Here is a 14,248-nt window from a genome sequence, read left to right on the forward strand (position 1 = left end):
TAAAAAATATGAACAAATTTATTTTTATGATAAAAGTATTTATGAGTTTTTTAATAAAATTTTGTCTTATTTTTTTGCTGCTTTTTATAGTTTGAGACAAGTTTTGTATAAGCACCTAGAAGTTTAAAAAAAAGAATGGAATACTATGGCCTAGTACTAATTCAAAGCATATAGATTTTAACTCTCCAATTCGTTTGTATGTTTTCTGCAGGTTGTTGCCCTAATGATACAGTGAACATTTAGTCAATGATTTAGCTCTTATCATCTTTGTATATTTGTAAATAGTTAAAGATATTACATCTTTGGAGATGCATAAAGTGAGATTAACATCTACATTTATCGCGAGGTTAGAATTATTTTGTTCTATCTCCCATGTTAAAAGTTGGGAGAAAATAAAATATTAATTTTAGTAATTAATGATTAATTTTAAAATAGGCTTTTTTTTTAAATTTTTTTCTAAATAATTTGTTTAAACATAAATTATTTAAAGTTATTATTTCTTTAAAAATGAAAGTTAAAGTTTTAAGTACTTTTTACTTTTAGAAAAGAATCAAAAACTTTCTCAATGCTTAAAAATTGGAGATAGAACAAAATAATTCTTTGTTTGAACCGTTATGGTATTGAAACCGTTATGGTATTGAAAATCTTTTGAAGCTGTTAATAATTTATAACATCAATAAAACTTAAATCATGGTCATGCCTTTTTATTACAAAATTCTAATTGGAGTATTATTTTTAAGAGCAATACTGAAACGGAGGGGATGCTATAAACAATATGACTACTTTCTGACACTAAACCTAATGACACATTGACAAAACAATTTACAGAGCTTTTAAGAAATATTCTGATTCCTCAAAATATATATATAATTCTTCACTTATCTGAGTCTCACTTAGGACCTAGTTGAGAAGATAAAACTATGAGGCGTGATCCTTCATTATCTCTTCCCTAAGCTGACTATAAACCATCTTTGGACTTCATCTCAGCATACCTTTTAAAAAAGAATCCAATAGGTGGGCAGTTGTGTAAAGCTTATTGTACAGGCGTGGTTCCAAAATTTGACAAGCGTTTCGATGTTTAGATTCTTGGCAAACTCCACCAGTAGTTTTTCCTTCTTTGCCACATTCTCTATCACCTTTCTTACTCTGACTAGAATTTTAAAAATTGAAGAACAAGATAAATGAATTGTTGGAGTGAGATTACCAGAGAGTTTTTCTGAGAAGGATTGATATATTGTCTAATAGGGTTCCATCCTTTTAATACTGGTCCAATCATCCTCCTTTGGTATGAGAGGAGCAAACTTCTCCGTTCCAAGCTATTTGATTGTCATCATAGCTGGCTCTAATCGAATCAATCATTAAAACATCATTTGGTGAGAGTTCCGCCTTGTTACAGCTGGAGGTAATTGACTTTTCATATTTTACTGACAACAAAATAAAATAAAAAATTATTACAAATGATACAAGTTGTCAATTTTTTACATATATAATTTGATTTTTAACTAAAAACTTGACAATATTATTATAATTGATATCATTATTGAGCGAATTATTAAAAAATCAAATATAGTTTAACATGCCGACACCTGCCGACTGTTACCAACTATAACTTTTACTTATACAAGTACCACTAATCTACTACTATTTAATAGAAATTTAATAAAATTTTCATAGCTTTTTACCTTTCAGATCATTCCAAATGTTGCTCTAATAATGATGATCGGTGCAGGAAGCTGACAAGGTTTGTGAGCTTTTCAAGTAACCTCTTCATACCTTCTGTTCTGGCAACTGCTTTCTATAGGACCAGGTTGAACACATGATCAACGCATAAAAGGCTTTAATTGATCTGAATTGACTTGTATCTGGATTGCTACCTTTATGTTAACTCTAAACTGCCACAGCTTTCCAGTTGTCGGAATATCCAGAAATAGATTCACAGATTTTATCCAGTTTCTGACCAATTGCTAAAGAAATATGTGAACCTTCAAAGAGATCGCAGTTGATAACACTTTTGACAGTTCAAAGTCATCACTAATGTAGTGGAAAGAAAAATGACATGTGCGATTGATTTACGCTCGAAGTTGAGAGATCGGTGTTGATGGCTGCACCTGGCAAATACTCCGAGTCTCTAAGGACTTTCTTGTTCACCAAGCTCTTGCGTGTTTGTTTAGTAGTGTTAGCTTGAATCTTTAGTAGTGGTAGCTTGAATCTTGAATATTTTGCTTAATAGACTCTGTTGTTAAGTGAGTGGGTGTACTTCTTAAATCCTTCACAATTAACAATTGAGAATGCCAGGCTGCATTTCACTATAAACATCGTTCAGTCTATGTTCTTGGCCAACTGGCGGTTGTGTATCAGGTACTCAAGTTTCTTCGCTTTGTAGTATAAAAATACTTACCTGGTTTTTACAAGCGTTAAGAAACGCAAAGAACAAAAAAAATGGATGGAGTGTTATCAACAAAATCAGTTTTTAAGTAGTTTTTACACTCCATCTTTGATGTTTGTCCATGTTTTGCTGCGTGACTGCCTTATCACACTTGTCCAAAATGGGAAATAATTACTCCGAAGCTTCCCGAAAAAACCCTTTGGAGCGAAGTATCTACATATGTTCCTGATTAGAAAAATGAAAAAAATGAAATCCTTCATGACCGTCCGAGCGAGAAATTTTAGTTTTAAAATGTAAGAAATTGCGACAAAAAATATTTTTTTGCAATCAAAAGAAAACACATTTTTTATTCACTAAACATTGATCTACACTACATAACAGATCCCTGATGCATGGGTAAGTCACTAAAATGTTTAAAAAACTTCAAAATCAAAAGTAAAATGATTGTTAAGCAAGTTTAATTTTGATTTTTTTTTAAATGATTTAACAATTGTCCACTGTAGATTGCTTTTATTCTTTTTATTCTATGAACACATAACAAAGAAATAATGTGAGAAAACGATGTGAGAAAACAATGTACTCTTTAAAAAATTGAGTTGGGGGCAGCTTTAATGTTAGTTAGTCAAGCTTTTTTGAAAAACTAAAACATAAATAAACTGAAACAAAGAGACGATGTTTTCTTGATAACTTTGCATTAAAGACGCTTGCTGTTGAAATCTACTATGCAACTCAGCAACTTTTCTGGATAGTCTGGATGACCCAGAGGCCTTTTGTATCTCTCCCAGTGGGTTCGGAAACTGTGATGAAGGGCTTCTGTTGTCTGTTCGCTGAATGGTCCAAGAGACTTTTTGTGACGATCAATGAAATCCTTGACATGAAAGAAGACAGTGTGGACTTTTGGACTCACACTTACTTTTGGCAAGGAGAGGAAAGCTAGTTGAAATTGGTCAATTTTCTTTGAGTAGTTTGAATCCAGATGATTTCCAAAGCAGGCATTCACAACTGCATCAAACTTTCTCAAAGTGTCGATGAATGGAAAAACATGAAAAGCTGAACAATTCTCTGCTTGTCTTTGAAGAAGGTCAACATTTTTGAGGAGTTTGCGGCATTCATTCCCAGCAAACTGCCCTCCGTGAAAAGGCTGTTCTTTGATATGAAGAGCTTTAGGCCATTCTTCAGCCTCAGGCCAGGAGTCCTTTAGTGCCTTGAACAGATGGTTCACTACACCGAGAAGGAGATGTAGCTCCATTGGTGGTATGATGTCAAGAACAAGTGCATTGTCAGAAAAATCCAAGAGGGGCTCATGCACCACATTCTGAAATTGTTTAGCCTTTTTCATGTCTAAACCAGCTGCTTTAAATGAGGCATAAGATCTTCTGATGGATCCAAAGGTTCGAAAGTTACCATTCTGTGATAACCTATTGTGGTCAATGTCACACCATGTGCAAGGGTGTGAGCTGGCATGTGACTGAAGCCCACACACAAGGTTTGCCACCTTCAGGTCACTTGAAAGAAGAAAGTCAACTCGCTCAGAGAAGATGAGAGATAGTATTGTTCTCAAATTCTCATAGTTTTCTGGTACATCCTCTGCTACAGCAACAAGAAGTTGAGATTTCACACCACTGTCTTTTGCTGCAAAAGATGTAAGCGTCTTCTTGTCTGGTGGAGCTTGAACTTGAGAAATCAATTCATCTTCTTGAATCCCAAGGCTAACCTTGAGGAAACCACCACCACCGTCAATTCCAAGCTTGACTATGTGCTCTTTATACACTTGTCTTTTGAGCAAGACATCATTGAGAAGTTCAGAGAGATTCTTGCAGTGAACCACAATTTGTTTCTTTGTCTGAGACTTTTCATGTGTCACAGTTATGTTTGTGTGAGTGAAATGTTCAGATAGTTGTGTACCTATTTGATGGAATTTTGCCCGGAATTGAGGTTCAACAACTCTGGCTTGTGCAACATGGTTCAATGTTGAGGCCAATTTTTTGACGCTTGCATTAGACAGCCCTGTGTTTGTCTGAATGTTTGCAAGGTCTTGGGCTTTTAGAACTACTTCATCACCAAAGAGTCTTTTTGCGCTTGCTGCACCTGTATTAAAAACATTGCTATGAGTAGGAGCAAATTTTTCACATAAACAACCAAGTTTTCTTTATGGAAAGTAAAGTTTAGATTTGAACTGCAAATTTTATTTGTTAAAGGTTTTTTCTTTTGTAAAAGACAAAGACAATGACAAAGTTTTAATTACTATCAGATAAAAGATTTGCAAGTTACTGTTACCTGGAGTAATTGGCAAAGGTCGCCCACCACCACTTTGTGCTATTCTTAGGGTTCCATGAGGAGAAGCCTCTTTAGATGAAATGACTGCTGAAGCAATCTGTTCACTGACTTTGGAATCTTTTGATGCCAACATCTTTATGTTATGCCTGAATGTGAACTGATTGCATTGATGAGGTACTCCTCTTCCAATTAAGGAGAGGCAATTAGAACATCTTCTTTGGTCTTGGGATGGTAAAGGCTGTTGTGGCATTTCAAATGGGTGCTTTTGCAATGCTTTCAGGTGTCCAATTTTGCAAATGATGCAATCACACTGCTGTCCTCTTGTCTCAGGCCTAGGGATGACAGATGAGAAATCAAAAATGGGAGGGACAGAGACATTCTCACCATTTTTCTTTCTCCTCAGAAGCAGTCTGCAAGAATCACACATTCCAAGTGGGACTCGTGTGTCACAAAAGTCAACATCCTGAGAAATCAGACTCTTGACTTGGTCTTTAAGAAAACTTGTTAGCTCCCTAGAACATTTTTTCATACAGAGGAGACAAACTGACTTCCGACAGTCTTCATGATTTTTTGCTGAGTTTGGCATTTTTGAGTTGTGCATTCCACGAATGAAAACATGAATATGTCATTAAAATGCCTTTTCCCGAAATTTGGTTCAATATTTTATTAGGGATGTGCCACTAATACTTAAGAACTGATTTTTTCATCAAATTTTGAAAAAAAAATTAAAATTTTTTTTGGCAAAAATCTTATTTTTTAAACTGAAATTTCTCGCTCGGACGGTCATGAAGGATTTCATTTTTTTCATTTTTCTAATCAGGAACATATGTAGATACTCCGCTCCAAAGGGTTTTTTCGGGAAGCTTCGGAGTAGTTATTTCCAATTTTGGACAAGTGTGGACACCGCTATATTGATTCCTAATATACAAGAATTGATTCAACCTGGTTCAATTGTGTAGAGTGACATGTGGGCTGCTTGAAATAACTTACCAGCCTTTAGCATATGTAGATAAACGGTCAGCCTTAGACTCTTTTTTGTTGATCCTCCTACTGGAGTTACTACAAATCATTAGAAAGCAGTGCCGAACTAAAGTGGTGTTGAGCGAAATCTAAATTAAAAGCAATGACGCCCACTAATCATGCAATGACGCCCGGATTACTTGTATGAAATTATGTGATTACAACGGCTTAATCAAAATTGCTTCTTTAACTTTTGAATCCAAATTGTAGTAACACATGCTGTGTGAATTCAAATGTATACGCTTTTTTGCTGTTCAGCAACGCTTGAGTAAACTCGAGTGTACTTTAAAGAAAATTACTCAACATTTTAAAACGATAACTTATACGATAAAAGCTATCCTTTTACTTTTGTTACTGGGAGAGTGTTTTTAAAATTGCAATTATTACTTAAGGGACATTTTAGCTTTAGTAATAAAGTTCGTGTGGTCTCATTAAACCACTATTTAGAAAAATTGAAATTCCTCTTGTCCTAGGTATGAGCATTTTAAAAGTAAGTATTAGGTTTTAAGGAACTTTTTGTCGATTTAATAGATTTTATTTTTGACAATTACTTTACTGAATAAATGATTTCTCAACTGTCACTTAAAATATAGAATAAAATCGAATGCTTATTCTGATGATGCAATTCCTTTTTTATCAGCCGTTTTAGCTAATTACTATACAATGTCAGTGGGCAATTTTTCGTCAATTTTCTTGTATGAGTTCAAACTGGGATAAAATGCTGGCGAGATGACTAAAAAAATTAACATGGCGTTTGGGGTCAATAGTGTCAGCGAACACACCATTAAGCGTTGGTTCACAAAATCTGTTCCGGAGATTTCAGCCTCCATGATGAGCCCCGTAGTGATCGAACTACAGCAATCCAGGACTGAGATCTGAAGACTCTGGTGGAAGCCAACCCATCCCTAATAGCTTGAGGATCGCGAAAGAACTGTGAATCAGTCAAGAAACTGTTTTGGATAGTTTGAAATGCATCAGAAAGGTGAAAAAATTCGAAAAGTGGATGCCCCAGGATTTGATAGATTTACAGAAATTGTCAAAATTCAAGGTTTGTTCTTCGTTGCTTCTACGCAATCAAAACAACACATTCCAGAGACAATTACTAGAGACGTTCGAGACAATGTTTGGACGCCAACAAAACCCCTTAGAAACTTTTCAAAGGCGAAAACCTACCAAAAAAAGATAATAGTTACTGTAGTGTGGTCTGCAGCCGGTGTGATCTACTATAATTTCTTGGAACCAGGCCAAATCATCACTGCAGAGTCCTATTTTGAAATCAACTTAATGTTTGGGAAATTACGATGTTTTTTTATTAAATAGTTAAATTTTAAAAATATGGAAGAAGTAACTCAAGAAGTACAGCATCAAATACTAACTACACAACACCGCCCAATTCTTAGAAATAATCCTAAAAAATTGTCTGAACCATGGCTGCTCGGTAATCTACTTGAAGATTTGATCCCAAACTATGGATGCCAGTTGCCCAAAAAAGGGGATGTGCTTCGCTACTTTGATTTTCTCGATTGCTACTTTGATTCTCTTTGATTTCTCAGAAAAGCAAAATGGATGATATCATGAAACTTGTTATATTGAAGATCGAAGAGTTGTGGAAGCATTCTGGTATTGCTGTTACGCCTCTCAGACCTGGGAGTTCCAAAGCAAAGCTTAAAAGATTAATTTTGCAATATGAAAATCTTCGAAAACACAAAACTAGGAAATATTTTTCTGCTGAGAGTGCAAACTTTCTGAAACATCTTTTTCAACTACTTGACTAGCAAATGACAATACCATTTATATTTTACTTCAAGACAGATGTAAGACCAGAAAAATGATAAGGGAAGATATTCAATTTTTATGAGATCAAAGAGCGTGTCAAAAAACGGAGTTAGGTAGTCTTCATAAGTCACATTTTTCAAGAGTTACGAGGAAAGCATTCTATAATAAAAAAGAAATGTGAAAAATCTGTGAGGGAAAAGCAAAGGTAACTAGAATCTTCAATTAAGATAAACAAAACCACTCTTGAAGAAATTAACAAATTTGGTTCTTTTGATTCAAATGACTTGGATGGATTTAATGCTGAATTTGGTAAGGTTGAACCTGATTCAACTGAAGATCCTAAGTTTAGAGTTCCTTCAACTAGTGGTATAAAAAGTACAGCAATCCGTACAAAAACACAGTCACTTACTTTAAATTTACCCAGAAATCCATTTAAAAGCAAAACAATATAAGCTATGGGACGTAGACTAAATCTATCAGCTATTCAACCAGCAGCATTCATGGGAGCGATTCTTAAAGAAGGTGAAGTTCCTCTGGAAAAATCAACTCTTTCAATTAAAAGCACTTCGAAAGCAGGTCAAGAAGTAAGAAAATCATCAGCAAAATCTTAGTTGATTCTGCTGATAATTTAAATTTAAAGCACTAAAGCATTCAACTGTACATTGGGATGGTAAATTGGTTCCAGACTTGAAAAAGGAAAACAAGGAAAGATTAGTTGTTCTGGTATCTTTCATTTACTACGAAAAAAAAAACAACTTTACTTTGAGGTAAAGTTAAAATTAATTAGTTATTGTGTTATTCTTTACTGAAAAAAAATATTTTAATTTTAATTTCAAGTTGTTAAGGTTTTAATGCTCGCACTTAATTTAAAAGAATACTATTAAAAATTATATAATAAGTATTAAAATTAGTATGCATCTTTATTGTCCAACTGATCAACCGATAAACCACAACAGTTCCTTAAAGTTGTAAAAAGAATTTTTTTTACTTAGCAAGTATATTGTAGTGACTTAATAAAATGGAGGAAATCAATTTAAGACAAGTTGATCAATATTTTAGGTTTCAAAAAATATTTTCGATAATGGAGATTTAATTGTAATTAAATGATTAAATTAATGATTAGAATCATTTAATTATGATTAAATGACACTTTTAATTATGATTAATTATGATAACGCATTTAATTAAGATTAGAATTCAAGTTAGAAAAGACAAAGAGCCATGCATCACATTTGACAAAAAAGGTATTTGATTATAGAAATCAATTTTGACCTTATTGAGTATTTAAAATAAATTATTTAGTTGAATCACCAACAAACCAAGAGAGTTCAATAAATGAAAGTGCAAAAAAGTGGTTAGCCAACAAAAGAATTCAATTGAGTTCTAGCAACAAAAGACGACTGATAGTAAATATGCCATATGATGAAAAAACAGACTCTCTCGAAAGTAAAAAATGTGTCAGTTGCATAAAGAGCAGCATTTAACAAACGCAATTTTAGTTGTGTTAAATCATCACAAAAAGGCGACACAGATCATTATTGCTTTACGGTTTACGACGTTGCAAGAGAAAATGGCGTCAAAGAATCTTTTGCATACTTCTTGGATAATAAACTTCAAAAAGTAATACTCATAATGAAGCAAAGTGAGAATTTCCTTATTAACGAGCAATTGCTAAAATTTAAAAGCATCCATCAAAGTTACTGAAGGCTAAAGATGAAAATTAGATTTAAGATTTAAAAATTCTAACTGGAATTACCTACAAGGTTCTGATCTTTAAGCCACAGCAACAGAACCTCTTCGATTACATGTACAATCGGGAATTATAACAATATTTTATGGAATGTCTCAAAGACAGTGTTTGGAAGAGAGCGTTCCTAAAGGAACGGATTCGTAGAACGAGTTCTTTTTTTGAGGAACGAAGCTTGAAACTGGTTCCTTTTAAAACAACAGAACGAGGAAAGAGAGCGAATCCTTTTTTTGAACGAAAAGTAATAGTTCCCTAAAAATTTACAACTTTGCTTTTTGATATTGTTGTATTTGACAGTTCAAAAAACAAAACACTGTTACTTTTCATCTATCTTACAATGCATTGGCTTAAGTTTATTATTTATAAAGTATGTTTACAAAGTAAGTTTATTACCTAACGTCCTAAACTTTACTAAAGTCATGAGTGTATGCAACTAATGAATTTGCTAAACTTAACATAATGCAGTGTTTTCTTTTTTTCTCCAAGGTGAATTTTTTGTCTTGAAGTGGGTTAGAACTTTTTTTTGTATTCAATGGAAAAAATGGCAATAGTATAAATGCAAGTTGTGTTTATTTGACCCTTTAGGAAAAGTTGAGCGGCTATTTTCGACAGGGTCTAATGGGATGACTGAAAAAAGAAATAAGTTGGTGACTCTCTATTTGAAAAATCAGTTGTATTGAAACAAAATTAAGTTGGTGTTTAAAATTTTCTTTGTCTTCATACTTTTTGTTTATTTTCTAAATTTTTATTGTCCAATAACATTTTTATAATGCTCATACTTCCGAGCTCAAATTAATATATCAACTTTATGTGTGCATAATGTACATTGAGAGGCAGACCGGGAGGGCACCAGAAATGTTAAAAAACTTTCTAAAAGTAATGATTAAATAAAACACGTTAAAAAAAACTCGCTCACATAACGAAACAATAAATTTGCTCTCATTTTATCATAAATATGGTATAAGCAATACCTTTTATGGTATAAGATATACCATTTATATGTAAAAACAAGTTTAAAAAAAGGAACGGTGTAGGAACGAATTCTAATTTTGAGGAACGTGGAACGCGTTCCTTTTTTGAACAAGGAACAGGGCACTGGAACGAGTTCTTATTTTACGAAATGAACAGAGAACAGAACGAGATCTTTTTAAAAAGAAACTTCCCGAACACTGCTCAGAATACTAGATTCTGTAGACCAATTATGCTGGATTTTTTTAAAGGAAATAATAAAGTAATAATAATGGAATATATAAATATTGCAAGTAAATGTATAAATAATTGTTTGAGATATTTGATTGATTTAGAGTTCTAGTTTCCATTCACAAGGTATTAAGCACAAACTGGCGAAATCATCAATTTACCATTTCACCATGGTTTAATTGAAGAATAAGCAGCTGAATCTTGACAAAAAAGTAGAAAAACTACTTTGTTTGGCGTTTCCATACGAGCTGTGCATAATTCAGACCCTCTAATTTGTTAAATCTCATTGAAGATTGAAAACAGGAAATTTTTGAGCTTACCAGATAAAAAGTAAAATGCTTGTTAGCAGTTTGTTAGCAGTTTTATAGTGAAAGTTCATCTGGTATGAATCTTAGACCTTGTGTCGATATAGTTCTGTGATTATCTAGGCGTATACCTCACAAGCAAAACTACAGATTGTAATTTGAGAATTGTAATACCTCTCTTCCACTGTAGACTTCTTTCAGGCAAAGACATGAAAAAAGATCCTCGGGGGAACTTCATGTAGGAGACCAGGATGGGAAAGGAATATCTAAATTTGTTTGAAAGGATAATAGGGAAGATACTCTCGTGTACAAAGATGTTTCATAAAATCAACAAACGAAATAAGCAGCCTATTTTTCATTAATGAATACAACACACCACAGGGATGCCAATGTCTTACTTGATGCCATTATGACGAAGCAAAAAATAAAAAGCTAAAAAGAAAAAAGAAGTATTTCCATCTCATTTATAAGTTTTTGGCTCATAAGACTTTGGGAAGTTTTTGAATTCTAATCAAGAGTATTTCTAAAAAACAACAAAATGATCAGAATAAAGTATCAATTTTAGAGTTTAGAAAATATGTATTTTCATGTCTTATCATGGAGGATTGGCAAACAAACTCAAATAAAGTATCAATTTTAGAGTTTAGAAAATATGTATTTTCATGTCTTATCATGGAGGATTGGCAAACAAACTCAAATAAAAAAGACGGTCGAATAACATGCGCCACAAAAGACATAAAGCTTGACAAGGTTGGTCACTGTGTCACATGGATATATATATATATATACTTGATCGGTATTTAATAATTTCATACAAAGGCTATTAATAAAAAAATAAAAAAAAACTGCTGTTAAAATTGAATGCTAATGCATTAAATAGTTTTTTCAAATAAATGTATCATTTTTATTATAACATAAATTTTTCATTAATTTTTTATTAGTAAAAAGTTTCAAAACCAATTCATTCATTAAAAAAAAAAATCTAAACAATTAAGGGTTAAAAGTGGGAAACAAACGAGACACAAGGTAAACGAGCTTACCTGTGCTTTGGTTGTCCTATGAACAACACGATCGGCATACAACTGTAGCACTGAATGTCACTTAGGTAACAGAAGATGTACCTTTTCCCAGTCAAATTCGGTAACACGAGAAATTATTAATTGGCCCAGTAAGTAAATTTTGAAAGTAAAACAGAAATCCACAAAATGAGAAAGGCAGAAAATTCATTTCATGAATATTTACTGAATAGTTTCAATTAAGTTCACTGAATTAAAAAAAACTTTTTTCTAATATAATCTTTATTTCACGTAAAGAAAAACAAACTATTCCAAAGCATTTTTACGAAAGCGAATATTCTATTCTCCTCTTGATACACGATTTTTATAAAACGTTTTTACGATGAAACAAATTTTTGTCGATTTTTAGTTTTTCACTTAACGGCAATCATGTTTTCTTTTTTGTCAAAGAATCTTTTGCAGCAACAAATTTCGCAGCCTACGTGTGATAACTTTGAACCATCGCAGCTACAATGGGCGTTGCAATTTAACAGCATCTCTTCTTCTTCATTATAGAAAGTAAATCGATTAGGAGAACACTTGTTTTTCGAACTTACTAGACTAAGCAATCCCGAAAAAGCAATAAAACTCACTATTAGTAGCTGTGATACCATCTTAACAAAATATAAGATACATATTACTACGCGCATGCAATAACAGCTAATGTATGAGTAGAAAATTATATTTAAAAGTAATAAACGCTTATAAATACAAATATGATGGCTCAGATATATAAAGAAATTGAAATAAAAAAAACTTAATATTTTCATTATTACATATTTGAAGTTTCTTTTTTACTGTTGACTCGTTTAAGTAACTGAATTTCATCTTAATCCAAACACTCACTTTTTAAACAGATATTAAATTTCCTTTGAATTAAATTTTTCTGTGATGATGAAAATAAACATTTTGGTACGTAATAAGCTAGTTTTCCCAAAGCGTAACTAGTTCCGGTTTACTCATTTGCGCGTCACAAAAGAATAAGGATTTTCCCTAACATTCGAAGAAAACTTTCCCTAAAATTAAATTGGAAATACCAGAAGAAAAATTCCATTACTAACAGCTTAAAAATACCTTGGGATGGTGCAAATTAATCTCCACTTACGCAGACTTTATAATATTCTAATTACATTACGCGAAGTATTTATCTTCGATGTTAAAAAGTTGTTTTAAAGTTGGGACAGCTCTCTATGTTTTATGTATTTTTTGTCGGTTACCGTGTTTTCCCTTTATCCCAATTTTGTTGGTTTCTTAAATTTTAAATCTTTAAGTAACACGTACTAATAACATTTTTAAAATAAATAAATACAAAAAAAAACAAAAAAAAAAAACAAAAAAAAAACAAAGGGAAAACACGGCAATTCTTAGAAAATATGACTTTTCCAAGAACTAGCATGTTTTTTCTACGAACAGTAGAAAATCACAGAAAATATGACATTTCTGTGATTTTCTACTGTTCGTAGTTTTAATGGAATTTTCAATCAAGTCGATTGAAAAGCACAATAAAACTATAAGGTTTTTTTTTTAGTTAAAAAATTTTTCATGGTTTAAACTAAGGAAGCATAGTTATACATCCTATTGCATCATCCTATTGTATCATCCTCTTGAATATTATTTTGTAGGAAGTAATAGCTAAATACAGTGAATCAAAAAAAACTTAAAATGAAGGTCCGAGCTGGAGATTTTAATAAAATCAGCGGTAAAAAAAAGAAAAAAAAAGTCTAATATAATAACTTTTACCGCAAAATTTAAGCGGATTATTTAGTTGATAACTGTAGCACATTGTTCAAAATTTTATCTTTCAAACTAGTGCTTAAAGTTTGCGACAGGTAGCAGCTTGATACGCATACTTAAGAATAGAATCAAAAGGATGCTTTGTAAATGACACTGAAACCCTATAAAAATATATAAAACATCATTATGCATTTAGCTGTTTACGCTCCAACCCTCTTAGATGCTTCTAACATTTTATCGTTGTGCGTGCCATTGCAAAATGTTGTGTTTTAATTTTGTAATATTCAACATGTCTGCAGGTATGTTTAAGGTTTTTAATAATTGTTTTAGCTATGCACATGAGCTAAAGTAAATATCGAGTAATTTTAATTTTTTTATTTTTCACTTTTTTTATTTTTGATTGATTTCGAAAAAATGCAGGTTTCTTTTCAGGTGCTAAAACTGCTGTTTTAGGAGCTAGTGTTTTAAATTTAACTTAAGAAAATAGATTGCCCTGAAACGTCCGTACCAGTTTTTTTTTTAGCAGGTATATTTTAGAATTTTATAAAGAAATCTTTTATTTACACAGCTGCAATATTTTGTAAGTTTGGCGAGATTTTAAAATATCTCCAAGGTCAATTGGATTGTCAGGGAAAGAAGCTTAATAAGCTTTTCAGGTTTGATATTTTAAATCCTCAGTTATGTGGAAGAGATCCTTTGTATCCTCTTAATCTATTCACGTAATGAATTCAACCACGGTTTTTTTAGT

The 14,248-nt window shown here is 32.3% G+C and overlaps 1 protein-coding gene and 2 long non-coding RNA genes across 3 annotated transcripts; 1 reads left to right on the top strand and 2 right to left on the bottom strand.

The window, feature by feature from the left end:
* Positions 1-235: 235 nt before the first annotated feature.
* On the top strand, positions 236-2,700 carry LOC149888114 (uncharacterized). Its single transcript, XR_016452438.1, has 3 exons — positions 236-346; positions 544-1,402; positions 1,690-2,700. It is a non-coding gene; the product is annotated as an uncharacterized LOC149888114 (long non-coding RNA).
* Positions 2,701-2,953: 253 nt separating this feature from the next.
* On the bottom strand, positions 2,954-5,382 carry LOC149888115 (uncharacterized). Its single transcript, XM_090087184.1, has 2 exons — positions 4,664-5,382; positions 2,954-4,474 (listed from the first exon to the last, which is right to left on the bottom strand). Exons 1-2 carry the CDS (start codon positions 5,262-5,264, stop codon positions 3,081-3,083), a joined length of 1,995 nt encoding a protein of 664 aa, XP_089943310.1. The 5' UTR covers positions 5,265-5,382; the 3' UTR covers positions 2,954-3,080.
* Positions 5,383-9,929: 4,547 nt separating this feature from the next.
* LOC149888116 (uncharacterized) lies at positions 9,930-12,441 on the bottom strand. Its single transcript, XR_016452439.1, has 2 exons — positions 11,752-12,441; positions 9,930-11,143 (listed from the first exon to the last, which is right to left on the bottom strand). It is a non-coding gene; the product is annotated as an uncharacterized LOC149888116 (long non-coding RNA).
* Between the last annotated feature and the right edge of the window lie 1,807 nt (positions 12,442-14,248).

The sequence above is a fragment of the Hydra viridissima genome, unplaced genomic scaffold, assembly GCF_058129835.1.
Source record: "Hydra viridissima isolate aposymbiotic clone 2 unplaced genomic scaffold, HvirCarnegie_v1 scaffold_5, whole genome shotgun sequence".
Classification (NCBI taxonomy): Eukaryota; Metazoa; Cnidaria; class Hydrozoa; order Anthoathecata; family Hydridae; genus Hydra; species Hydra viridissima.